Below are 27,172 nucleotides of genomic sequence, written 5' to 3'. Positions count from 1 at the left end.
CCATGTAGAGTGCTATGCAGCGCGATATTCTCAGAAACACGCACCATGCGGGCCGGCCTTATCGTTTCACCTAGGAGACGCCGGCAAAGAGAGAGTGATCAGCACTGCAAAGGCGCGCATTCATATAGGCAGCTGTCAGCCATAATTATATTGATGTGCATCGGCATCAGCTCTTTCAGAGAAAAAGTACATTCTACAAAAAAGGAGTGATTCTACTCCTCTTGGGGACTAAATGCGTTGCCACTGAAAATAGTCCGTTTCAGGAGTAAATCCACGGGAGTAAATGAATGTTACAGAGTTGAGACTGCATTTCACGTTCTGTTCTAAGAGTCCCACGTGCAAAATTCGTGTGCATACATGAAAATACTTTGAATCAAACTGACAACAGTTATATATCGAGTGATATCAAAACCTTGCGACATAAATAGGGCACAATTTGCGAAGAAAGAAACGCTAACTATTTCTTACTTTGTATGGGAGGAAAAATTAAATTCTAATTTGGCTGAGTTATACAGCCTTATAACATAAAATTGACCAAGAGCACATACTTACGTAGACTGTTGCATTCGACTGTTGACCTCATCCCATAAACATTCATGTCGTTGTTTTTGTTGTCGTTGCATGCCGAAGACCATTCGCGAAGTTGAGTGACAATTTGCAGTACTGGGGAATACATGTCGGGGTTAGGGGAATAAATGGGGAGGAACTGCAGTCTAGAGGAGGAAAAGCTGCAGTTACTCCCCATTTGCTTCTTTTTTCTTCGTGTGTACTTGTGGTGGATGGCAATGTGAGGGAACCGAAGGTCAGTCCTCCAAACATTTTTCCTGAAGCGATGCAGCAGCCTGTTGAGTGCCTTCTGTAAATGCACAATACCCGGATGCATCACGTGTACTAGACTTCCCAAGCAACTGAAGAAATCACGCTGGAGTACGCCTCTATGTGTTAATCAATCGATGAAAGGCTAAAACACCTTCCAACGAATTTTGTTATCTTTTATTTGTCGCCTTGATACCGATATGCTTACGAAATGGACGTTGGGATAATGGGACAATTGTCTGTGAGATGTATGCCCTCTCGGCAATAAGATATACCTCTGTTCCTGATAACGCAGACCTCGTTCGCAGAAAACAGTGTAATCTCCAGAGAGCCAATTCAACTCTTATCGTTCCCACAGCCTATGATTCTGATTCTTTTATCGATGTCGTTTATGAATGCGGTTTCGGCTAGAAGGGATCAAAACTGCATCAGGAAGGAAGGCTTTCATGGATTCTATCCGATTGGTCATCGCGGCGCTGCTCCTTACAGGCTAGTGCATTTCATACAAATCATACTGCTCGAATATTATTTCGGCTGTAAGCAGGGGCGGATTTAACACTTCCGTATGGGGGGGGGGGGACACTTAATGTTCGGCCTGACCATATATACGCATAATTCATATCAGGCGGGACCAGCAGCCACAGGCAAGAGGGTATACTATGCAACAGGACTGCTTGCAAACGCCTTTCAGCGCGAACATTTTTATTTGCATGTCGTAACTCTTAGCAGACAAGAGAAAATGTAGAAATCACGTTACAAAAGAGAAAATTTAAATTAAAAATACAAATTGTTTGTTCCGCGTCACTAGGACAGATGGCGCATGCGACTAGAAACTAAAGGCCGATGAAAGCAGCGTGGTGGCATGTCTCCTTCGTGTGCCTTCAAAACTTTTGCTCGTTTAGACACCCCAGCCCGACAGAAGTGCAGCTATGACCAAACGGCTGAATAAGCAGGCTGCAGAGGGTATTAGCCGCAGGGATGAACCAAATAAAATTGAATGGTGCCTCTTGTCAGGTGTTCGCTCTTTTCGAATGGACGCTTCAGTTCTGTGTTATTACCTGGTGGCCCTGCTAAGCGTACATTCGGTACCCCGCAATTGACCTTCTCGTGTTGTGTCCTGCGATTGCGGTTCCCGGTTCTTTGGGCGCCGACTAGTGACAGGTCTTGTGCGGACAGTTAGGTGCGTCGCATTCACAATGGTTCAAGAAATCGTGGAACCCACAAAAACATAGGCCAGCAGAAATGCGATTTACGTGCATATGCACAATCCGTTTTCATAACCTGAAGAAGCAGCCTCGAGAGCACTCACTGGTCGGTTAGTGCTCGCAAAGTAAGGAGAGGTCTGTGTGAGTCGCCGAGCACATCGACTGGTAGAACGCTAAGTTCCCGAGCATATTGCGAAATAGTCACACTACAGTGGGTTTCACGCATCATGTCATTTGGACTTCGTACAAAAACGACTACATTACTTCATTACGAGCGATGTCCATGGCCAGTTTGACATCGATTTTTCATTTCTGTCGAGAAGATGCGGGGTTGACTAGCCAAATTTCGAAGCTGAATTGAAGGAATTGAAGTTACTTCAAATAAACTGAAAGAAAAATGACTACTGAAGATGACACATTTCTCTGTTGCCACAGAAGCAATTGAACCTCAATTTTTCCGCTGAACCAAACGTGTACGAAGACTAGACGACATGTGTCGTGAAAACCATTGCATTTTGATGTGGCGAGAGCGGCCTTGGTTTCATGGGAGGGGGGTGCCCCCCTCCCTTACCTCTAATCAGCCCCTGGCTGTATGAAAATGGGAAGCTACATTCTAAAAAGCCATTATTCCAAATGCGAAGATGAAACACATTTGGCTATTTGTGTAGTGCCATCGACAGGTTTAACTCGAACTATGTGGCGTATCGTGGTAGAGATAACAGCCGATTTATTCAGATTCTACCCTCGTGCTCTGGGATCATCTTACCGAATAAGAAATTGTGCTAGCACCCAACTGTAAGGAAGCTGATACAGCTTCAGCCAGCGCGTAAAGTAATTGTTACTTGAGAGCCTCGAGATAATGAGAAGAGGTCGTTTCGTCTTCCTCCCCCCCCCCCCCCCCAGACTTCCGTAGCTGTTTTTCTTCACAATAGAGAGAGTGTGGTTATGAATGAAACGGGCGGCCAAATGCCTCACGTGTTCCACCTCAAGTGCTGATATTCGCACGCAGACCCTTTTGAGGTCAGATTACGCGTGTTGGGTGATGTGGGGTAGCACAAAAGCGATACACAAGGGCTCAGTGTTGAAAAAGCGCGCATTTTCTGGCAAAGTTTGTTGATCAGATTGTGCTCATCCGCAGTCAAATCTCCCGGCGTCCTCTGGGATGTTGTGACGTTAGACCATTCAAGCACCTTTATTTGCCCAATAGTGTCGGCTACTACAGCGTTGTAGCAACGCGACCGGTCGATTGTTCCGCGTGTAACCAGCGGCGGATTCAGAAAAACAGGGTGGCGTGGGGTTGGTTCAACCTCGCCAAAGCATTAGATTAAAAAGTATGCTCACTCTGCGCGCTCGCGTTACCAGAAAGACGGATGCCGCGCGCTGCAACAGATATTGAGTGTGTTATACGGCGAAGTTCTCTTGACTGCTCATCGGATACCGCATTGCTTAATAGTCGCAGTTCAGTCTGGGAATTCCTGTAGAAAAATATGCGTTGCTAGTGCTAAGGCTCCACGTTTAACCCACAATGTAGAACATTTAGGTAACGCATTGCGGTGGCCGGAACAACAGGTCAATCAATTCCTAAAGGGAACGAAAGTTCTCTTCAATTCCCGAAAGTGATGGGTACGATATTTCCGGTTTCAAATAGATCACTCAGTTTAATCGGGAGGGTGTCGGAGTCGGTGGAGTAGCGATTTATGTAATGAGTGGAGCCAGCACTATGGCCACCCGTCACATATCCATGATGGTTTCCGAAGCTACGAATATGGGAGTCAAAACTTCTTTAGTACAGAAATCTGGAACATATATGTTTGGACATTTAGATGGTCTGTACGGATTAGGTTACCATTGGCTACATGAGGTGTCTTCTCATTGCAGTCTTGTAAAATACGGGCTCACCGCTCCTAAGGACACAGTGCTTTGCCTCCGATTACCTCACTGTACATATTCGGAGCATTGTCCAGTTTAATCCGTACCTAGCTAGTGCGGATAACGTGATACTGCTATCGTTCTAATGGGGAATTTCAACTTGGACTCCACGGTAAATGACTTTTACCCAACTTGGACTCCACTCTTATTTCATAAACGTCTTGAAAGGTTTGTGTCGGTTACAAGTCGTGTTATCCAAAGCACCAACCACTCTCGGCGGATCCTGCATGTATATGGTTTGCTTAGACATTTTGAATGATTCGGATTCAGTTACTGCATCTCGTACTCCTACCACCGCCCATTACTCGCGGCGTTTCCTAGTACCGCGCCTACGCTTCCAAGAAATAATGAGTGAAATATTTCGATTGATTTACTGATTGATTATTTAAAAGAAAACCAGGGAGAAATAATGAAATATTTCGACAATGTCATGGGTGCATAACTTTTAACGGTTCAGCGCTTTCTGCACAGCTTCGTTACAGCGAGACAAAGCAGTGCCTCAAACGTTCACGTCGCATGTATCTTCCCCATCTCGGTAGAATGGCCATGCATTCGCTCAGTAGTTTACTCAGAACTTCCTCCTTGGGGGCTCTTGGGTTCCACGGAAGGAGGAAAGGGGCCGAAGTAAGTCACACTATAAAGTCTAATCCATGTATTTCCATGCTATTTCCCCACAAATTGTGCACAAGGTCTCATTCAACGACAATGCTTCTCACGTTAACAGCAACCCACTTTTGTCCCGCGATAAATAGTTTTATCGCGACTGCCAAGTTCTTGTCATTATGGCGAGAAACGCGCACAATCTTGCCCTTCCAATGACATGAATGCGATCCTGATTATGAATTCGGTAGACAACCAGAAGCCATATCAAACTCTCGCCCGTGGCTGTGGTGGTGGTGATGGTGATGGTGAAAGGGCTTGCCGTTGTCGGCCTCACGTATGTGGGCAACGTCACGACTGACGCCCTGGGGAATGTGCGTCCTGGGCCGACTTCTAAGGGAACTGTGCCAACATATGTCTGAAAGCGTCTGAGGAAAACCCAGGAAAAACCCCAGACAGCACAGCCCGCACCCGGATTCGAACCCGGGTACCTCCCAGTCTCGACGCGACATGCTCGCTCGTGGCTGTTCCTTATCTTGTGGCACCCCCGCGACCAATGCAAGCGGATGAACAGGAATTTGAGCGCAAGGTAGTTGGGCGAAAGAGCGCATCCTTGCACTGCTCCGCGCAAGAAATTTGTAAACCGAAACTAGTTAATTACTCCAAAGATAATTGAAATTCGATGCATTTTTTTACGGGTTTGGCACTTTCTCGGAGTTCCCATCGCTACGGCTCGGGCGCGAAAGCCCAGCAAAGCAAAATAAAGCTGGAAATTTATTCCATTAACGAGCGCATGAAACCCAAAAGCTGAGTGGTCAGTTTGTGGCCGACGCATGAAGCATGCTAACAGACAAATAAATTTCCCGATATAATTACCGTTTTTGAATTATTCAGCCGGGAAATTTTCGTTAAACTCCCTGTATATCTGTCGAATCTGCAGCACATAATAAGGAAACCAAATAAATGTATAATCTAGAATGCTCATGACTTTCATTTACTATACAGCCCCACAGATAGTCCTTATGACAAAATATTTGTTCATGCTATAGAAATTCTATTCCATTTCTGTAGAAATATGTCAAAAGAGTCAACAGAGATTATACTGGAATTCTATAGATTTTATATGAAAAATTATTTGGAACTGCTTTGGAAAACTAATGGTCATTTGCGACAGACTTCCTTTTGACATTTCTCCAAAACATTTCAAAAGACATTTCTGCTCTGGACTTCCTTTAGACTTCATTTTGAAAGTCAGCATGCTTTGCTTTGGTCAGCTATTGAAAGTAATTTGCTTTTCTTTTTACTACTTCCTAGTTCCTCCCCCATGCACAAACTACGTTGTCTCTGGTTGACTTGGCCACAAATTTAATTCAATTCGCTGTGAAGGATTGAGGGTCAGGAACGTAAAATAACATGTGAACAGGTGTACTGTATTGAGTCACTGCATTTTCGCAAGCATTGACGCGAGGCTTTCTTGGTCTCCCGTAGGCTGGTGCTTGTCTACCTTCACCGTGTTCCTACAAGGAAAGCACAATTTTCACAATTTGTTTGAAAACATAGAATAGAATCCCTGAGTATATTCAAGTCTGTCCCTACCCCCATATGGGGACAAAGATGACCATTAGAGTGCCGAATACTTCACACTTACAAACACTTCCATAAATTAATTATGCACCAGTTATGCTACTCCATCATTGTGACAAATAGTGGAATAAACAAGTCCTCCAACTGTATTATGCGTCCTCTCTAAAAATACGGCCGGTGTCAACCATTAAGTACGCGATTGAAATCCTTTGTACACGCTCGGAAAATAAAAAGTTGAGCTGAGCGCAAACTCAGAACCACGTGCACTGCAGCTCCCTACATGCAGCAGCTACAAATACTTTTTTTTTATCTTATAGTTTTTATACTTTTATATGTTGAAATAAATAAACATTAGAAGACTCACATGTAGCAACAATATAAACGTCAATGCACCTTGTCGGAAATCCACTTGACGACGAATTTCTGTCCTCAAAAATCATCTACGCTTTGCAGTATCTGTAAACTCTCATCAACGTGCTGGAGGTTTTCGATCAGATAGACGTCCAGCATGCCCACATCCTGCCACTTCACACAAAGAAAAATCCACTTGAAACACAAAAAAAATTAAAAAAACGAACTTACCAGAGAACTTGTAAATGGCGCCACGACGCTATCAAGTAAACATGGCAAAGAACAGGCGAGGAAGGAGTGTCTTGGCTTGGATTTGAAAGCAAACAATGTTGCACGCCGTGATTCACTCTCATCAAGAACGAGGAATGGAGCAGGAAGGATGCACGCTAAAAATGACAATATTGAAGAAAGAAAGGAAGAAAGACATCATAATTGTAATTAACGGGATAATAATTAATGGAAGCGGAAACGCGAGCTTTTCCTTTTTTATAATGCAGCACAAATAAATATGAAGTACGGCCTTTCAGGAGTGCTCGCCGATCTGCCTTTGTCAGGGGGGGGGGGGGGTATGTTTATCCACGTTTTCGTTGCGCTTCTTCTTGCATAAGCTCTGCAACAACGTGAGACCTGGTGGTTGTTTGAGCATATATACTTGCAGAGGACTGGTCTTCAAAGAAAGACGACCGTATTTCTGCCCGTGTGCACATCGTGCGTTTGGCAGGCTTGTTACACGAGATATATATATTGTGCAGCATCATAGCGTGACCGCAATGAACGACGTAGGAATGTATCGTGACCATTCTGACCATATCTCTGGTCAGAAGATCGAGCGATCTGACCACATAAGTTATCTCGGTGTTATCCTGGATTGTACTTTGTCGTGGAGGTTACAAATCGACAGTGTGGCTCGAAAATTGAGAAAGTCCTGCCGTGCGCTGTTCTTGGCAAGACAGTTCTTTCCCTTGTATATCCTGAGACAGTTATATTTTGCCCTTTTCCAGTCCCATTTACTATACTGTATTACGTCCTGGAGCAACACCTGTGTGACCTACGTTGGTTGTTTATTCAAATTACAGAAGCGGGTCTTGAGAATAATAACTTATTCTGACCTTCGGACACACTCTGCTGGGCTCTTCTCTCAACTTAAAATTGTGCCACTTCCGGACCTTGCGCGTGAACGATGCTCTCTTTTAATCCATTCAGTCATAACCAGGGAAACACCATTCCAAAATGATATGTTCCGTATTTGCACTAGAAACAATAGAAGTGTGGTATTGCATCAATATACGCTATTTCGTCCAAATAATGTATACGGTACGAGATTAATTGCGTCTTTTGGTCCTAGGATTTGGAACCAACTGCCAACTGAGCTTAAAAATAGTAGATTTTTTGCTAAAGACTTGGATCTCAGTTGTGATGTGATGTGATGTGATCTCAGTTGTCTCGCGACGTAAACACCCAATTATTAAGTTAAAGACTTGAGACGCTATGTTGTTTCCACATCGTTGTATCTCGGTTGATATCAGGGCACCTGAATCTTCTATGTTTCGTTCTTTAATTGCAGTTTCTTAGTACACCACATATAATGGGTGTTCTTAACTAGCTATGCTATGGAATCGCTATTGTGGTGTCTGTTTTTTACTTCCATTGTATTTTGAATTTGAATAAACATACAAACAAACAAACATTTGAACTGCATTCGCTCAACCATTCGTCGGTTATATGAAAGTGGTCATTAGAGTTGCCCCGCACAAAAAGTGTTGGATGTAGTTTGTAGTGTGTTCTTTATCTCGTAGAGCGCATCGCGGGATGTAGATCGAGAGCTCTTATACTTATTTTTTGCATGTTTACTTAAGTGTGCGCATTGCTCTATACCACACACGCCATATTTCATTCATAATAGTTTCGCAAGTAAACACGTACGGGTCGATCTCATAGTGCTTTTGAGTTAGGCATAGTGTCTTCAAATCAGGATATATGTATCCTGTTTGCTGGGCCGAGCAGATGCTATTAAGGGTAGTGCAACATTTCCCACTTCTTGAACCATGCTAACGTTGCCAGAATAAGGAACATTACGCTGTGCTGTGTATTCCAAGTTGTCTCGCGATGTAAACCCACAATTTATTATATTGTGTACCCCATATATTTTTCATTTATTTATTTATTTATTTACTGGTCCATCAAGGGGCCTTTACGCCATTACATGAGAGAGTGAGCAACACACTGCACTGTACATCAAACAATGAACATAGACTAAAAAAAACAAGAAAGAAAACACAAAAAAAGACAGCAGACAGAAAAAGATTATAACAAGGTGAAAAGCAAAGAATATATCTACGTTAGAGAGCAATGATGTGCGTGTACATGGAGCGACAATGGTCAAGTGAACTCGGCGATTAATGCGTTGGTAAATTGGATATGATCCGTGAGTTCTGCAATATGCCGTGGGAGTCTATTCCAATCTGATGATGTTCGTTGAAAGAAGGATGCCTCGAATGATGTTGTACGTGACCGAGTTAGTAGTACCTTATGTTGATGGTCAACGCGGCAGGAAAGGTAAGAAGGGGAGCGGATGTAACTACTGCGGAGCGCGGGAGAGTGATAGAACTTGTGAAATAATGACAGCCGTTGAATCATGCGACGTGTTTTAAGGTCGGTGAGCTCAGCTCGGACCTTGAGTGAGGTTACGCTGGTGTAAGGTGAATATTGTTTGAAAAATAACCGGGCAGCCCGATTCTGGAAGGCTTCGATATTATTCGAAAGATACGTTTGGTGGGGATCCCATATGGCACTGGCATATTCGATCTTCGGGCGGACAAACGTGAGATATGCCAGCCGTTTGAGGTGTGGAGGTGCGTGAGTAATGTGTCACCGAAGATACCCAAGACTACGATTTGCATTAGAAAGAATGTTCGAGATGTGTGTGTTCCATGTTAGATCAGAGGAGAAATGCACTCCAAGGTATTTGTAGTTAGTAACGGTTTCTACAGGTGATCCACTTATGATATATGTAGTGGGTCATGATCGTTATTTTCGTGAAAACATCACATGTTTACATTTTGTGGGGTTAAGCGACATCTGCCAGGTTTCGCACCATTCGCCTATTTTATCCAAGTCTCTCTGTAAGGCTATATGGTCAGCTGTGGAATGGACTGTGCGATAGACGACGCAGTCATCTGCAAATAGGCGAATGTGCGATGAAACTGACTGTGGGAGATCATTAATATATATTAGAAACAACAAAAGTGCTAATACCGTACCCTGTGGGACACCAGAGGTGACATGCGCACATGAAGAGTAGTGGTTGTTAGCGTATACCGTCTGTGAGCGATCTGTTAAGAAGTTCTTAATCCATTGAAGTATAAGTGGGTGGAAGTGGAGCGCTGATAATTTTTTAAACAGCAATGAGTGTGATATCCTATCAAAGGCTTTTGATAGGTCGAGAAAGATAGCATCGCATTCAGTGTTGTTATCTAAAGCGAGGCTGATGTGATGCGTGAACGATGCAAGTTGGGTTTCGCAGGAAAAACCCTTTCGGAATCCGTGCTGATTGTGGAAGAAGAACTGGTTGCTTTCCAAGAACTGGATCACGTGTTTGCAGACGATATGCTTGCTCTATGAGTTTCGACGGGACGCTTGTTAGTGAAACTGGTCTGTAATTCGATGGAATGTGTGGGTCGCCTGCCTTAAAGATGGGAATGATTTTACCTGTCTTCCAGTCACGAGGAATGTCACCTGTCTCTAACGATTGCTGAAAGATAAATGACAGGAAGAGTGAGGATATGTCTCTGGTCTGTTTTAAGACTTTGATATTTATACTGTCAAGACCGCATGATGAGGTATTCTTAAGAGAGTCGATGAGTTTAGCGATACCATGCGGGCTGACGGATATACTCTCCATGGTGGGATATGGGGGCGCAGAGAGTTCTGTGGGCGCAGTTCTAGTGCAGTCACGCGTGAAGACGGAAGAGAAGAAGTTGTTAAATACATCCGCAGAGTCGCCCTCTGGCACTGGGTGTCCCTCAGAGTCAACCAGCTGGAGTTGTGAATTAGAACGTGGGTTTATGATTTTCCAGAACTTTCTAGGGTTATTGGCATAATCTTGGGGAGTTCAATATTGTAGAACGTTTCCCTTGCATTACGTAAGGAACGTCTGTATTTCTGAGCGATCAACCTGTAGCTGTTCCACAGGACGGGATTACCCAGAATGCGAGCCTGACGAAAAAGGCGTTGTTTTTTCTTTCGCAGCAAGTGTAAAGTGCGAGTGAACCAAAGAGCATCGGCTCGATTACGTATAGTCATGGTAGGTATATGAGTTTCCACTAAAGAGAGCAACTTTGTTTTGAAGGCAAACCAGTTATCTTCTACAGTACGACTCACACATTCCACCGAGAATCTATCATAAAAGTGGCGTAGTTCGTTCCGCATCGCATCAAAGTCACCTCTTGAATATAGGAGAATGCGTTTAACAGAGGTTGACCTATTGGTTCTCGGTATGGTCATCCTAGCGGTGATGATGCAGTGATCGCTAAGGCCATCGTCTATCGACAGGTTATTAAGAATTTCGGGTTGTGACGTCAGCAGAAGGTCTAGAGTGTGAGGCGCAAAAGGTGGATTCCTTGTTGGGGAAAGGATCATCTGTGTTAAGTTCAGGGTAAGGCACAGTTCGACGAAATTCTTATCATCGATGCTAGTACCGTGTGGTTCACTTGACGTCCAGTCAATGTTAGGATAGTTGAAATCCCCGAGTATGAGAAGGTGGTGACGTGGGAAACGATTAATGAGCGAAGCGGTTTCGTTGTGGAAAATGGTGGCAAATTCACGGTTACCTTGGGGGGGGGGGGGGGGTCGGTAGCACACACCAACAAGAAGAGATGGATGAGTACATTCTAGTCATACCCAGCACGTCTCTAAGTTACTGTCGACATGAATCATATGCGAGAGCAGATTAGACTTCACGGCCAGAAGTACGCCGCCTCCCCTCCCTGACACACGATCAGTACGATAAATAGTATATGCGGAAGATTGACGGAATATTTCGTGATCTCTAATATTCTGTGACAGCCACGTTTCTGTGATGGCAATGAGGTCAGGGTTGTGGTCGTCGATAGCAGAGGATAGAGCATCTACTTTTGACATCACACTACGTATGTTTGTGTAGAAAAACGAGAGACCAATGTCTTGTGGCAATATATTCAATTAGGCAGCACTTCCCATACCCGAATTTTTTTTGAACATGTGTTTAAATTGCACAACTGCTACTCCAGTAACTTTGCCACCAAATTAGTGAGTGACAAACGGTATATGTACTTTATCACAAATTTAATAACCTTGGTGGAAATGGTTGATGCTGTCCTCTGTCTTTTACGGTGCAATTCGTAGCAAAATACACAGAGTCCAAATGTTTTCCTTATCCACAAATGCCCTGTCAAAGCTGAAAGACCCTTATCAAAATGGGGAAGCCCGGGCTTGCTTGTCCAGAGAAACAAATATGAAACTGTAGCGCTCAACGTAAATAACTGCATGCTCAGCAACTAAGGCTGGTGGTGCCGAAGACCTAATATTTCTAGGTTAAAAGGAACAAAGGAGAAAAGACCACTGCGGCGTATTAATGTTGTTTCAAATGTAGAATACCACAAAATTTGTGAGAGTCAGTTGGTGTATTTAGTTATGGTTGGCCACCTCCTGCACCAGTTTTTAATAAGGTTCAATTGCGTTGCTACCAACCAGGACCTAAGCCTGACCTATGATCTAATAATAATAATAATATCTATCTACCTTCAACACTAGTTTGGTCTAGGTTTCGCACGTGGCTTCTAGTGAAATTCGAAGCTGCTCTGTAGAGCTGACACGAGACTTGCAGAGTAGATATTTTTTTATTTCTACTTTCCAAAGAACATGTAAAAAACAATGTGCTGTACCAACTGTATTCAAAGAAATACAAATATACTTCGTTTTAGCTATGTGCATGTTACCAGATTACAGGTGACTGATGACACACAATGGGCGTCAAGGGTGAGAACACAAGAATACTACCACTGCAGGCACTGTCCTGAAATTCCAGGTCACCGTTTGTCAGAAGGCAATGACCACACACAGCCTAAGCTCCTTATATATTGAGCTCCTTCCATTATTCTTTTTATTGACAGCATGTTGGTTGCCATCCAGTTCATGAAAGTCACCTTTATCGTTGAAAGAACGGTTCAGGAGTAAGCGAGCTGGTGATAGTGTCCATGATGGCGAGACCTGAAGAGGAGATACACAAAGGGACATACACACACTATGCTGAGACATTGTGTATGTCCCTTCCTATACCTCGTCTCAGGGTTTTTCGCTATGGACCTTCATGATGTTTCCTTCCGGAAACTTTCCCCTCTTTCGTGTTTTTTGTTTTGTTTTGCAATAAACCTATATTCCCCCCCCCGGAAACTTTACATATTTTTATGTAAAATTATGAAGGTACAACCAGGCGCTGTTAACAAATCACACTGTACTTTTCTTGAAACAAAATCCATAGAAGGTACATAGTCATCTTCAGCATTGCACACATCTATGGGACATGTTAAACACTTTGGAATGTCACAGACATGTCGTGGAGGCCGGTACATGATTAGTTGTGTTGAACAGACAACTATTTGTCATATTTTAGGCACAAAAAGCAGTTTTGGCACCTGCATGTTGAGGCAGATGCATCTCTACATACTTTGCCGTGACACAAATATATCAAGCAACAAATGTACTCTCTACTTTATTAGGTTATTAGTCAACACTGCCAAGAATGTGGGAACACAGTCTTGTACCGCCTACACTCTTCAAAATTACCTTCGCAAATGACACATTGTAGGTCAACGAGACTCTAGAATGATGTCCCTCCAGAATGATGTCCTCTTCCCCATTGGCTCAAAACATTTTTCTACTACTTTGCATAAGGTGAAGTTAGTACAAAAAACTTACACATTCCTTTTTTGAACAAATCAGTATTCAGAGCGTTACCATGCTGTGGTGAGCCTGCAGTGGTACAGCACACACTGTAAAAAATTCACCGTAGAACATGTCCCCCGTTCTAATGACAGTCTTCTCCAGTTTTTCACACTGCCATTTCCCGCAGTGCTTTATGGTATGACACAGTATTTCGAAATCTTTACTGAAGTTTACCAGTTGTAGCAGAAAAAGACACCGCTGTTTCCGATCACAGGACGCCAGCCATAAATGCTATACGGCAACAGTACAGCTGCTGTCTAGCAGTTGTTCGTGTTTGGACATAGTATGGTTCTTGGAGGGTAAATTCCATAGCTAAGATATTCAAACGTGAACAACTGTTAGATTACATGATGTAGAGTGCTGTATAGTACTATTTATGTCCCGTGTAATGTGACCAAAACAATATGTGCTTTTGCTCATGCTGCACAGCACAGGCGAAATGAGCTGCATGTGAGGATAACAACATGAAACCCGAAGCGCGGAGGAAAAGGCATGGCTTTACGATCTCTGTGTCAGTTGTTTCATGTTGTAATTGCGTACCAGCTCGCCTGTACCTGAGAATAGGTTTGATGCATTGTACACGCACCTTAGACATGCAGTGTGTAGTGTGTTGTGATAGTATTGCCACTGCCAATTGAAAAATGATGCTCCAGGTGGATTGTTTCCGTACAATCTTGAACTAACAATACCAAAGGGTAGGGCACCTGCGTGACAGGTTTACCTGGAAGTAAGAATGTAAATGTTAGCTAAAGTCATTGAATAATTAACATTATCAATATACTGCTGCAGATCATATCAACAATAGCACACAAGATGCTCCGATATGTTCTGCAGGAATGTCTCTGTGCTCGTAATATTAGTACAGCAGCTACAGAAAGGCACAAAACAAGTTTTTGTATACATGATACCACTTGAATTCAACATAAGCTTCTGCTGCATTGCCAGAACACAACAGAGGACAGATTTACCTTACTTCACCTGAGAAAAAGAATGTGCTGTTGCACACATGATGCTGTTTGAATGTAATCCTGAAACGTCTCGAAAAACATAATTTATGAACGAAACACATCAACTGGAAGATTTCGATTTACCTTACTCAAAACTGAGAAAAGGTGTGTGCTGTTGCACACATCATGCCCAAGAATTAGGGACAAAACGTAAAGCAGGCTTCACCTAAAACGGCTCCCATGGAGCCTGTGTATTCTGGAACGAAAAGCGTGTGCTACACATTCTGCTGGTAGCGCTTTGCATTCGTTCTCTAATGGCATCTTGCCTCTGCCAGGACAAAACTTTTGAGTAATTTTTTGGGCATGAATAGTGGCATCTTCAAGGTTCCATTCGGGTTCCAAAGTTTGAACCTGTAAAGGAGCCTTCAATAGCCGCACGAACGCGTAGCGGCGACGCCTACGTTCAAGGCCACGCGCAACCACAGGTTTGGGAATGGGCTCGTCGCAGAAGAGACTACAACAGATAAAGAAGACAAACAAGAAATAACAATACGAGGAGCAAAGATTTGTGTGTTACTTCACGTGGTAAGGGTATAGGATATAAAAAGCTAAAAACGTGACAGCTGTTAGGACAACTAACATCGTTGAGGTTGTAATAAAGAGCAAACGTGTGTACATTATGGCTGTTACGAAGTCTGTTGGTATCTGCTAAAGTGTGAGCAATCAAACAAAACATAAAATAAAGGTTTGGTCGGAGTGAACGGCACAACAAAAACAACAATAAATGATGACGATGAGACGGGGTGTTTCACCGCGGAGGTGCGTACCCTACCCAACTGGACGTGGAACATTATGTGAAGATGATGAAGGAATGATGAAAACAGAAGAAAGAACTAAAATGAACGGCAGAAAATAGACCAACGACAGCTTAAGACGAGACATGTCCTACTTTGCATAGGAAAATGCGATATCTGAGGTTCTACGTCAAACCGGTTTATCGAGGATAGGTTCATAATTATAGACACCAATGTGTCGGTCATTGAGAATGTACAATGACTCCAAGGGATTCGATGCTGTCATTCGGTCAATCTCTTATCTTCGAAAATTAGTGAAGGGGGGGGGGGGGGGGGTGATGGCAGGATAGGCTCGCCGTTGTTGGCCAAACAGAAGTGGGCGTCGTCACGACTATAGCAAAAAAAAAAGATAGAAATAAAGAGAAAGAACGCAAAAGAAAATTATAAGCTAATTAAGTATACCATTTTAGTTGGCCATCGAACACTGATGCGACCGGCTAGGAAAGATATCCGTGAGGCCAGGTATGTCAGGCGCCCAAACGGCACGTCCGGGGCTCTCATAAATTCTTAATAACAATTGTGGCACCTAACAAAGGACAACCTGTATATCCTCATATCCTCAGTGTTTCTATACTGACTCCCGGAAGAATTCGAGGCTCGTTCGAGTAGACCGAATGTACAATCCTATTTATGAAATAGCGCAAAAAAAAAAGGGCATGGTTGCAAAATTTGAGACATACACAAATAAAAGATTTGACTAAAATTGGCGAGCTAAAGTGTGCCTAACAAACCAACATTCAGTTTGCTTGTAGAAACAAGGTATTCTGAGGCACGATAGATCTATAAGTTGAGTGAATGTTGGCGTGGATATGTCGCGGTGACGTAGATGGTGTCGTCTAGACGAAAAAAATGCGAAGGCTCGGCAGTGCAGAGAACCTACGGATACGCATGTAAGATGTGGGAAGTAGGACAACCATGCACGCACGCGCATGACGCTGAACTACGAAACCGATCTATATATTCCGAAACTCCGAGTGGCTGGACACACCGTTTGTATAGACTGCGGTTTTGTTTCTCGCTCTCTCCTTTTTCCTTAATTTCTCTTTTTTTTGGGGGGGGGGGGGCGGGGGGCTTATTAATACCTGAAGACAATTTATGATACAGCTATATAGGATGTCACGCTTCCTCGCGAATGCAGGAGCCTGTCTAGGGAGGGAAGCGCAATTGTAAAAGGCGTGAATTAAAAACAATTAAAAACCCCCAGTGCTGGGTAGGACAAGGACAGAGGATAAAAGGACAAGGACCGGCACTGAACTGCAACCAAGTGAAGTTTATTTTTTTTTTCGAGCAAACCAGTGACACCCCTCTCACCCCGCAAAAACCGACCAAAAGAGAGCGCTATACAATTGTTTTTAATTCAATATGAACCAACCAGCCCAAACGCTTACTCTACTACATGTAAAAGGCGGTCACATGTTCCGTTTGTATTATAACACATTACTCTGCTCTCTTTTGACTACAATAATGCTCGTTGCCCTGTCAATGTCATCTGCATTTTTTAGATATTGTAGATTGTAGAAAAGTTAAGAAATCACGACTTTCTGGTGTTTTTGTTTGATTTGCGATTATCTGGCGACTTTCTGTTGTCGTCATCTCTCAAAATCTATCAAAATAAGCACAATTTCAGACAACGAAAAAAAAAAGAACATATCGTGCTGCGTTCCTGTCTTTCATTTTCCATATTTGATACAGCTACCGCCGTAGTGACTCAAATCTATCCCTATTGCAGCCTAATGCCGCGTGCGTTTCGACAGCCGTGCTCCTGGCTTTTCGTTTCGCCAGTGGAGAGGGTGCTAGCAGGTGTGCTGTCTTATCAGCGTATTTCTTCTGAAGATATACTATCTTGATCCAGCCGTCGTACATGCTCGCACTTTCAGCAGACTGCTTGGGAGTTGGGACTGTGTCGTTCGCTATCGCGTCGTTTTTCCTTCGTTCATCTTTGTTTCTGTAGGTGTGAAGAAAAGTTTATTGACTGGTTGATAAGCATCTGCGTGCACCACGTAAAAGTCAGTTGTGTAGCATCGACTGCTAGTACGTATGAGTTGAATAAATACGAATGAAGCACGATGAACATTTGATTTACACATAAAAGTTAGTGACGTCTTCATGTTGGGAAAAACTTCGCATGGCTGCATATGCGATCACAATGTCCTCCTTTTAACGTTGAAGCCAAAATAATGGGGGGTACTTCAAACCACATTACTCGAGCTGTGACGCAACATTTGCCACAGCTTGCCGTCGTCTGGATCTTTGGACGTCGTTCCCGATTTCCGTTCTTAGCTCACTTCGTGTCATAGAGTCCACATCTAACATGCGTGACACGCGCTGTTCGAGTACGAGTTCGACACTTAAACGGGGCTTCTTTCCTCTTGGATGCCACCTTCTACCAGTACGTGACGTCACGTTTCTGATATCTCCTAACCCGTAGCGCAGACGAATTTTCTTCTAACTTTAACATATTTTAGCCCGTCCCATGCTGCGTCCCATTTGTTTGTTCGCCGATGATGTAGGTTCTCTAACACACAATTTTTCTTTTCTAGTCCTTGGGTAGAAGGCCATCCTAGTCAGCGCTGCTGCATGTGGCTCATCGCGGCATGATGCGAAAAAACATGTATATACGGGGTCACGCTCTCCGGTCCGTACCCCTTGCATTTGTTTCCCAGATCTAGAAACATACTTAGGACGTTTAACGTTCCCTGACGCAGATCTTTCCCTGCAGTATCTTGCTCAAATTATTTTACCACACCTCTGAAAAGATCCCATGACTGTGCTAGTTCATCTCTGGTGTCCGAGGAGAGGACCGGGGTCGCAAAGCGTGGTATCAAGAAGTAAATCGACATTCTTTCCTGTTAATGATGTGAGTTTAGCAACTTTTTTGCTGTCAGTGAGCAGTCTGACGTTCGCGCCAGTTTCCTTTATAATGTCACGCATGTTAGATGTGGACTCTATGACGCGAGGTGAGCTAAGAACGGAAATCGGGAACGACGTCCAAACATCCAGACGACGGCAAGCTGTGGCAAATGTTGCGTCACAGCTCGAGTAATGTGGTTTGAAGTGCCCCCGATTATTTTGGCTTCAACGTTAAAAGGTGGACATTGTGATCGCAGATGCAGCCATGCGAAGTTTTTCCCAACATGAAGACGTCACTAACTCTTATGTGTAAATCAAATGTTCATCGTGCTTCATTCGTATTTATTCAACTCTTACGTACTAGCAATCGATGCTACACAACTGACTTTTACGTGGTGCACGCAGATGCTTATCAACCAGTCAATAAACTTTTCTTCACACCTACAGAAACAAAGATGAACGAAGGAAAAAAGACGCGATAGCGAACGACACAGTCCCAAGCAGTCTGCTGAAAGCGCGAGCATGTACGACGGCTGGATCAAGATAGTAAATCTTCAGAAGAAATACGCTGATAAGACAGCACACCTGCTAGCACCCTCTCCAATGACGAAAAGAAAAGCCAGGAGCACGGCTGTCGAAAAGCACGCGGCATTAGGCTGCAATAGGGATAGATTTGAGTCACTACGGCGTTAGCTGTATTAAGTATGGAAAATGAAAGACAGGAACGCAGCACGATATGTTCTTTTTTTTTTCGTTGTCTGAAATTGTGCTTATTTTGATAGATTTTGTGAGATGACGACAACAGAAAGTCGCAAGATAATCGCAAATCAAACAAAAACAACAGAAAGTCGTGATTTCTTAACTTTTTTGTAGTTTCGAGGTGAACGACATATCTACAGTATCTAAAAAATGCAGATGACATTGACAGGGCAACGAGCATTATTGTGGTCAAAAGATAGCAAAGTAATGTGTTATAATACAAACGGAACACGTGACCGCCTTTTACAATTGCACTTTCCTCCCTAGAGAGGCTCCTGCGTTCGCGAGGAAGCGTGACATCCTATATAGCTGTGTCATAATCGTGTTCAGGTATTGATAAGCCCCCCGCTCCCCCCCCCCACAAGAAAAATAAAGGAAAGAGGAGAGAGCGAGAAAGAAGAAACAAAACCGCAGTCTATACAAACGGTGTGTTCAGCCACTCGGAGTTTCGGAATATATGGATCGGTTTCATAGTTCAGCGTCATGCGTGTGCGTTCGGCGTCATGCGTCCTACTTCCCTCATCTTACATGCGTATCCGTAGGTTCTCTGGACTGCCGAGCCTTCAAGCCTTCATCATTTTTTTTTCGTCTAGACGACACCATCTACGTCACCGGGACATATCCACGTCAACATTCACTCAACTTATAGATCTATCGTGCCTCAGAATACCTTGTTTCTACAAGCAAACTGAATGTTGGTTTGTTAGGCACACTTTAGCCCGCCAGTTTTAGTCAAATCTTTTATTTTTGTATGTCTCAAATTTTGCAACAATGTCCAATTATTTTTTGTATTATTATTTTTTTGCGCTATTTCATAAATACGATTGTACATTCGGTCTACTCCAACGAGCCTCGAATTCTTCCGGGACACAGTATGGAAACATATGAGGATATACAGGTTGTCCTTTGTTAGGTGCCACAGTTGTTAAGAATTTATGAGAGCCCCGGACGTGCCGTTTGTGCGCCAGACATACCTGGCCTCACGGATATCTTTCCTAGCCGGTCGCATCAGTGTTCGATGGCTAACTAAAATGGTATACTTCATTAGCTTCACTAATTTTCAAAGATAAGAGATTGACCGAATGACAGCATCGAATCCCGTGGAGTCATTGTACAATCTCTATGACCGACACATTGAACCTATCCTCGATAAACCTGGTTTGACAACCCTAGCACATCGTAGAACCTCAGATATCACATTTTCCTGTGCAGAGTAGTACAAGTCGTCTTAAGCTGTCGTTGGTCCATTTTCTGCCGTTCATTTTAGTTCTTTCTTGTGTTTTCATCCGTCCTTCATCATCTTCACATAATGTTCCACGTGCAGTGGGGTAGGGTATGCACCTCCGCGGTGAAACACCCCGTCTCATCGTCATCATTTATTGTTGTTTTTGTTGTGCCGTTCACTCCGACCGCACCTTTATTTTATGTTTTGTTTGATTGCTCACAGTTTAGCAGACACCAACAGACTTCGTAACAGCCATAATGTACACACGTTTGCTCTTTATTACAACCTCAACGATGTTAGTTCTCCTAACAGCTGTCAAGTTTTTAGTTTTTTATATCCTATACCCTTACCACGTGAAGTAACACACAAATCTATGCTCCTCGTATTGTTATTTCTTGTTTGTCTTTTTTATCTGTTGTAGTCTCTTCTGCGGCGAGCCATTTCGCAAACCTGTGGTTGCGCGTGGCCTTGAACATAGGCTTCGCCGCTGCGCGTTCGTGCGGGTATTGAAGGCTCCTTTACAGGTTTAAACTTTGGAACCCGAATGGAACCTTGAAGATGCCACTATTCATGCCAAAAAAATTGCTCAAAAGTTTTCTCCTGGCAGAGGCAAGATGCCATTAGAGAACGAATGCAAAGCGCTGCCAGCAGAATATGTAGCACGCGCTTTTCGTTCCAGAATACACAGGCTCTATGGGAGCCGTTTGAGGTGAAGCCTGCTTTACGTTTTGTCCCTAATTCTTGGGCATGTGAAACTGCTTGAACTGCCTTTGAGCGCTCTGGAAGAACACCTTATTTGTGACCAAAACACAACAGCTGTGCCAACATTTTAATTCATACCTTACTCAAAACACACAAGACGTGCTGCCGTGCATAAGATACGATGATACTGCTTAAATGTACTCTGAAAGCGCTGAAGTAAGAACACAAACACTTCAGGCATGGTTGCTCTAAGCTAGCGAGCAACAGCAAGGGTATACGAATGAAAGAAGTCAAGCACAAGTGATGCAATGCACTTGATTCATGAGAAAATGAAATGTCTGAGTACCAGGCGTCACTGTTCCGTCAACAAAAACAGATAATCTTTGAATGGGCCTCTGGTTGGCACTGGTGACAGCCTTCAGCTTGAAACCCCGACTGTGATAGTTGAGACGTGGAGTGCAAGCTTTTCGGTGGTGCCAGAATGCCTGCGAAATCATTTAACAAATAAGTCAATTCCAAATCTGTACTGATAATACACCCGCTGCATGGGGCCTGATCTCTAAATGATAAAGCATTAACTGACAGATCGTATTTTTATTTTCTATGTGATGGCATTTGCACCGCATGACTGACTTATCTAACATTACGCGTCTTACCTTTATCTGCTGCCTAGTCCTGCCCCTGCAATCTCCTGCCGCAGATAAGGTTGGCACAGCATCCCGGACAAGACATCTTCGGCTTCGTGTGAAACAAGTTGTGCATTGCTTCCGTAACATTCGTATGAGCCAAATAAACAGATCAAATCGGTGCTTTCGAGGGTGTCACCCAGTCGGAGTTGTAATCGATTGTTGCAGTCAATAGCTTTTTCTCTAGCCTTTCGGAAAGTTCTGGTTTGAAACATTGGAACTGCATGCTGAAGTGTGGTCTTTGGTCTTCATAATTGGTCTTTGGACTACCTATTGACTGGTATTTTGAAAATGAAGAAACGGGAAGTCGAAAGGCAGTCAATAGATTTACTTTGGCGCGACCACTTCAGACTTTCAGAAAAGAGAAAGACCAAAGGCCGTCTATAGCAATTGTTTGTACCATTTTCTATAGGAAATCACATTCAAAAGAAAAGTCAAAGAAGCCAAAGAATCTCCAAAAGATGTCACTAGACAGGCAAATTTCATTTTCGTAAAGGGTTTTACGTTGCATGAAAAGCTTATGATTTTTTTTTGTTGCTGCGTTTTTTGTGGACCTTAGAACACAGCAGTAAACTGGCGCTGGCTTTTGCTTTCCTTGTTCCCTTATGCTGCTCATTCTCAGAGATTGCACGGCTTTGTTGTACAACTTCAAAGCCTGCAGCCTGTTTGCAAAGACTGAAGTCGTACAACTTCAAAGCCTGCTGTTTGTGGAATACTTTGAGGATGTCCTTTCGCGCATGAATTCCGTGATGAATTCATGAACGTGGGCGATTTTAATATAGATCTAATGAAGTCTATGAACCGTGATTATACCTCCCTCCTGGAACATTTTGGGTTGTGCGATATGATAAAAACACCAACAAGAACTTCTAGGAATTCTTCATCAATCATTGATCATGTTCTTACACGAGAGAATACCGCACCTACCTGCCGTGTTTTGGACTTTCCTATTAGTAGTGATCATCACTGTCATTCACGTCACGATTTTTGACACAAGTGTTGACGGTGTGCCTTCTGTGAAGTTTCCGTTAAGTATTAGCGTGCCTCAGGTATCTGTATTAGGTCTAATACTGTTTTCACTTTACGTTAACGATCTCCCACTGGTTTCTGATAAAATAGCAACATACATGTATGCCAATGACACTTGTTTATTTATTGGTTGAGAAAGTCGTTCAGAGGCAGCGCACATAATGTGTAGTGAAACTCAAAAACTCGCCGTTTGGTTTACAGTTAAACACCTGTCGGTGAATATGACCAAAACAAACAAAATGTGTTGTTTGTCACAAACCATCTATGAGCGACACAGCTGTCACATTTAACGGTCATATTTTTAAACAGACATAAGAAATCAAGTATTTAGGTGTAACTATTGATCCGTCTTTATCTTTGAAGTCGCACATCGATACATTTGTAAAAAGATATCGCGATCATGTCATGCAATGTTCCTCGCCCGGAGATGTTTTCCTCTATATATTTTGCGACAGCTGTGTTTTTCACTGATTCAGTCACATCTAATTTATTGTGTTGCAGCGTGGAGCAGTACGTATCCCTCCTACTTGCAATGTCTATAAACTACGGAAAAGTCACTGAGACTCGAGTTCGAGTTTCAAGTTCAAGTTTTTCCAGTCACCGGTCATCCTCTGTTGAACTCTTTCGCCAATAGGTGACCGCTACTTTCTAAGAATAATGGGAAAAGGGTCGACTTCCGTGTCTACGCTAGCAGATGACGCACGCTATCAGTGCTGGATGTGCATGTGCCTGGCTCTAAAACATCTTTAGAAAGCGGAAAGTCTGTGTCTAATAGTCTGTGTTTTTATGTGTGTGTACATAAGCAAATTTAACGACGGTGAGCACGCACGTAATGTAACATTGAGTGTAACGGCTACAACAAGCTAATTTCAATTGAGCGTCAGGAGTGTAAGCAGCGATTTTCAGCTGCAGCTGACAAACCGATTTTTAAAATTGTAATCTCAAAAATTCGTTTTTGATGTTCTGGATTTCATTTTCTTCGATACATTCATACGTAGGAGATGAACGCAGCATTAAAGTCGCTGTGCGAATACCTGGCCTTGTAGTCATGAAGGGAATAGTCAGCTCTTCACAACAGCATAACAGCCACCCATACTGCCACAGAAGGGAATGGGAAACCAATTTTAAACACGCAGCGATCACGAAGCGCCTTGCCAATCGCAACCTGCGAGGCGCTCGTCACGGAAGCGAGGACACCGACGTCATTTTCGCACGAAATTACCAGTGGCCTATTGAATGAGCTATCCTTCCCTGATCTTGTGCGTGCGTTGTTGTATCCTACTTATAATCTCAATTGTCACAAAAAATCTACCATTTGATAGCTCACTCTTTCAATAGTGTAATACTTTTATTAGGAGTGGCACTTTTCATTATTTAAAGCTATATGGACCAACAAGCATATATGGTACACCATTAATTGTTTGTTACGGTGCTAAGCTTTCGGACTCTCTGCCTGTTGAACTGAGACACAACAATCATTTAACAGAAGAGTTGAGAAGATATACTGTGATCACCTCCAGACACTTCAATTATGTATACATGTATCTCCTTTTCGCACCAAATGTTACCAAATGTAGAGAAGGTGATGTTCCTCTGCCTGAGTCCTGACCGGCGGTGATGGAATGTCCCAACGGGCAGATGTGCGTGGCCTCACACTAGGACGGTGCCGGCAGAACTGGCTGCCAGGCGCAATAGCGCGCGGCAGCACAGGCGCTTCGTCGTCGTCCACGGGCCGCCACATCACTCTCATCCGGAGACCCAGAGCGGTGCATGCGGTAGACGTCCGCGTTGATACCACGAAGAGGAGAATGAGGACGGCTCGTGGATGATGGATGACTGGACACATTATTATATATGCTGCGGCGTCTATTACTACCTTACGCTATTGATTCCGCTGCATATAACTTTTTTTCCCGTTTGTCCTGATGCTTATTAACTTCTTTTGGTGCGTCAGCCAATAAATGCTTCTAATTATGTAAAAGCTTGTCTTGTTGTGTTGCAAAGGTTAACATAACATATTTCGGTTATTAGGAGTATCTGCCGGCAGTACCGAAGACTCCAACTTGTTTCTGGACATCGTTCTGGAGGCTTTCCTTCCTGACCTTGTGAGAAACGCCTCCCAAGATCCTCTCCCGCTTGCCGATATTCGTTTTGACGTTGTCGACTATTACGTCCCCACCGACAGAACCACATTTGACTTCTCTGGTGGACGACTTATCGGGTTGGCCTCCAAGGTTCGCCGACATGGACACTGCACACGTCCAAGGCTGCTAGCTGAGAGAGTCACTCTGGAGTGCGAGCTGACATTAGACGGCGTGACCGTCACCTACAACGGGTCTTACAGAGCTCCCGGAAAGGACGGGAAGATGCAGAATATTTCTGTGGAGTTGATTGTGCTGAACACTTACGCCGTCGTACGAGTCGCCAGCAAAGAAGGTAAGTGTTGGAGGACCCATTAATGGGACGGTGGCATCCAGAAATCCATCTGTGAAACAGATACGACCGGCCGATGCCCACGACTAACTGTGCTCATATGTTAAATAAACGATACTTTTTAAAGATCAGCTCTGCTGCCGCAGAGGCTCCAGCCCACGCCACCTAGATACGGAAGGTCGGCTTAATGCCTCCCCTCCTTCCTTCTCTACGTGCATATATAAAGTCAGAATTCGTCTGCTACTGCGTGTCGCCGTTCCACGAATTGAAGAACTTGCAAAGGATCGTAACTAACTTGGAACCTCTAGACAAGAAGTGCAACACGCTTTCCTGAAAATCAGTCTTGATAAATATTTGGGACCGTTTTGCGCTTTATTTGAAAGATTTCCCATTTAGTACGCGTGGATGTTCAATCACTGCTCGCAGACGGGGGCGGTTTCTTTCCATGGCTACCACCGCTGAAAACACGTTCGTGATTGGCTACCGCAGTTGAAAACACGATCCTGATTAGCTGACTCTTAGTCGTTGCGTCACGTCGACGAGTAAGCAGGCTTTGTCTATCTAGGTGGTGTTACTCCAGCGGCGTGACGTCATTCCTTACCCTTTGTTGCACACTAGGAAGTGTGCCATTGCACATCATCAAGAACACTCCCATTGCTTTTCTGGGGCCTTTTTGTATATACAAAAACATACACACACACAAAAAACGCGAACGCTGAGAAACTTTTTTCGCAGCCGAGAAAAAAGTGGGACTAACTTGTCCCGTGAAGCAGCAACGGAACTTCTATGGAATGGGTCAGGGTCTGTCCCACGATCCACTTCAGGCCCTTTGAGTGGAGTTCAGGCCCCTACACTGAGAGTGGAACAATGCACACACCGCACAGCTACTTTGCAAAAAGCCTCTTCGGGCTCCTTTGCGCACAGGTTGCACCTAGGATGTGGCTTTTGCTATGATTTTATAAGGGGCATTACCAGCCTCAGGCACGCGAGTCATCGCGCCAAAAATTCTTCATTCTTATTTGATGTGGGGTGATGTCGTTCTGGTTCCTGTACCGGATGTTTTCCGTGGGTTTTCCTGTGACATTTAAAGACAGACGTCGGTAGAGTCCCCTGCGAAGTGGGCCCAGGACGCACGACTCCACCCGCAATAGTCATCACGTTGCGCGCCTCAGCGTGGCTGACTATCTGCAAGCCGTTCCATCATCAATACTACCTACGGTTGCACTTGCCATTGCACAGAACTTGTTCGTGGACAACGTCCTAGAAGGTTGCTCGTACGGTCACAAGTTGGTCACCTTAACTACCTACTGTACAAAATACAGACCGCTGTTAGGGGCACCCTGCACACATGTACGGGGCTGGACAAAAGTTTACGGAACATGCCTTCCTCAGAGTGACGCGCTAGCAGCGAATGGGACCGTACGAACTTACAGACACGTCCCTAGGTAACCCAGTCGCCTGTATGCAAGTCCGTACGGTGCTATGCATTGCTAGCGCGTCACTTTGACGAAGGAATGCTCTGGAGCATGTTTCGTAAACTTTTGTCCAGAACTCTACGTTACTCGTCCCTTTGACAGACTCGAGCATGAAAATCTGGCAGCGATGATAACCCTGCCATAAGCACCTTCTACGTCGAGCCCCACCTTTTACGGGAGTGATTTAATTTCATAATTGTTCTAAACTGTGCCATTTCAGATGACACTCCAGTGCTGAATAACTTCAGGATTCCAAAGGTGAACCTGAAGCTCAAAGATACAGGGTTCAGCGACTTCGCCCAGTCAGACAACGTGAGGCAGACACTCAGACGAAGCGTACAAAAGAAGCTCTCTTCTGTACTGTTTCAAAAATTCCGGAAGACCCTGGAGGAAGCATTACAAAGTGTGCTCATGCCTATTGCTTGAAAGAGATCGATCTGGAAAGGGTGTTGTATTTCAATAAAATCAAGCACCCATGTCTTGATGGAGGGATGGGGCACAATGTCCACCCTAAAATCAAATTTTCGCACCTTCTCCTGATGTTCACGCGCATTAATGACACCATTTGCTATGATGCCGCTTGATGATCAAATGTTCAGACGTTACGGCAACGATTTCATGCACATATATAATGTTACCGCGATGCTTCTATTTCAATGTTGGTGCAGTATTTGAAATGTTGCATTTTAGAAACGTTACGATTATGTTACTGAGGGAGTATTTTTTAATGCGAAGCATTCTTTAGC

At 43.8% G+C, this 27,172-nt stretch overlaps 1 protein-coding gene across 1 annotated transcript; it reads left to right on the top strand.

Annotated features, from left to right (window-relative positions):
• The first annotated feature begins 1,197 nt into the window (after nucleotides 1-1,197).
• Nucleotides 1,198-26,905, top strand: LOC135378703 (uncharacterized). The gene is made up of 3 exons (XM_064611798.1): nucleotides 1,198-1,305; nucleotides 24,550-24,954; nucleotides 26,647-26,905. Exons 1-3 carry the CDS (start codon nucleotides 1,212-1,214, stop codon nucleotides 26,850-26,852), a joined length of 705 nt encoding a protein of 234 aa, XP_064467868.1. The 5' UTR covers nucleotides 1,198-1,211; the 3' UTR covers nucleotides 26,853-26,905.
• The last annotated feature ends 267 nt before the right edge of the window (nucleotides 26,906-27,172 follow it).

The sequence above is a fragment of the Ornithodoros turicata genome, chromosome 1 (genome assembly GCF_037126465.1).
Source record: "Ornithodoros turicata isolate Travis chromosome 1, ASM3712646v1, whole genome shotgun sequence".
Lineage (NCBI taxonomy): Eukaryota > Metazoa > Arthropoda > Arachnida > Ixodida > Argasidae > Ornithodoros > Ornithodoros turicata.
This window is presented reverse-complemented; position numbering and strand designations above follow the sequence as displayed.

What these genes read in the sequence shown, in the direction of transcription:
- LOC135378703 (XM_064611798.1), top strand. Translation starts at nt 1,212, where the DNA reads ATGCGGTTTCGGCTAGAAGGGATCAAAACTGCATCAGGAAGGAAGGCT. An exon ending in CGCGGCGCTGCTCCTTACAG is followed by an intron (nt 1,306 to 24,549) that starts GCTAGTGCATTT and finishes TTCGGTTATTAG; the next exon opens with GAGTATCTGCCGGCAGTACC. An exon ending in ACGAGTCGCCAGCAAAGAAG is followed by an intron (nt 24,955 to 26,646) that starts GTAAGTGTTGGA and finishes GTGCCATTTCAG; the next exon opens with ATGACACTCCAGTGCTGAAT.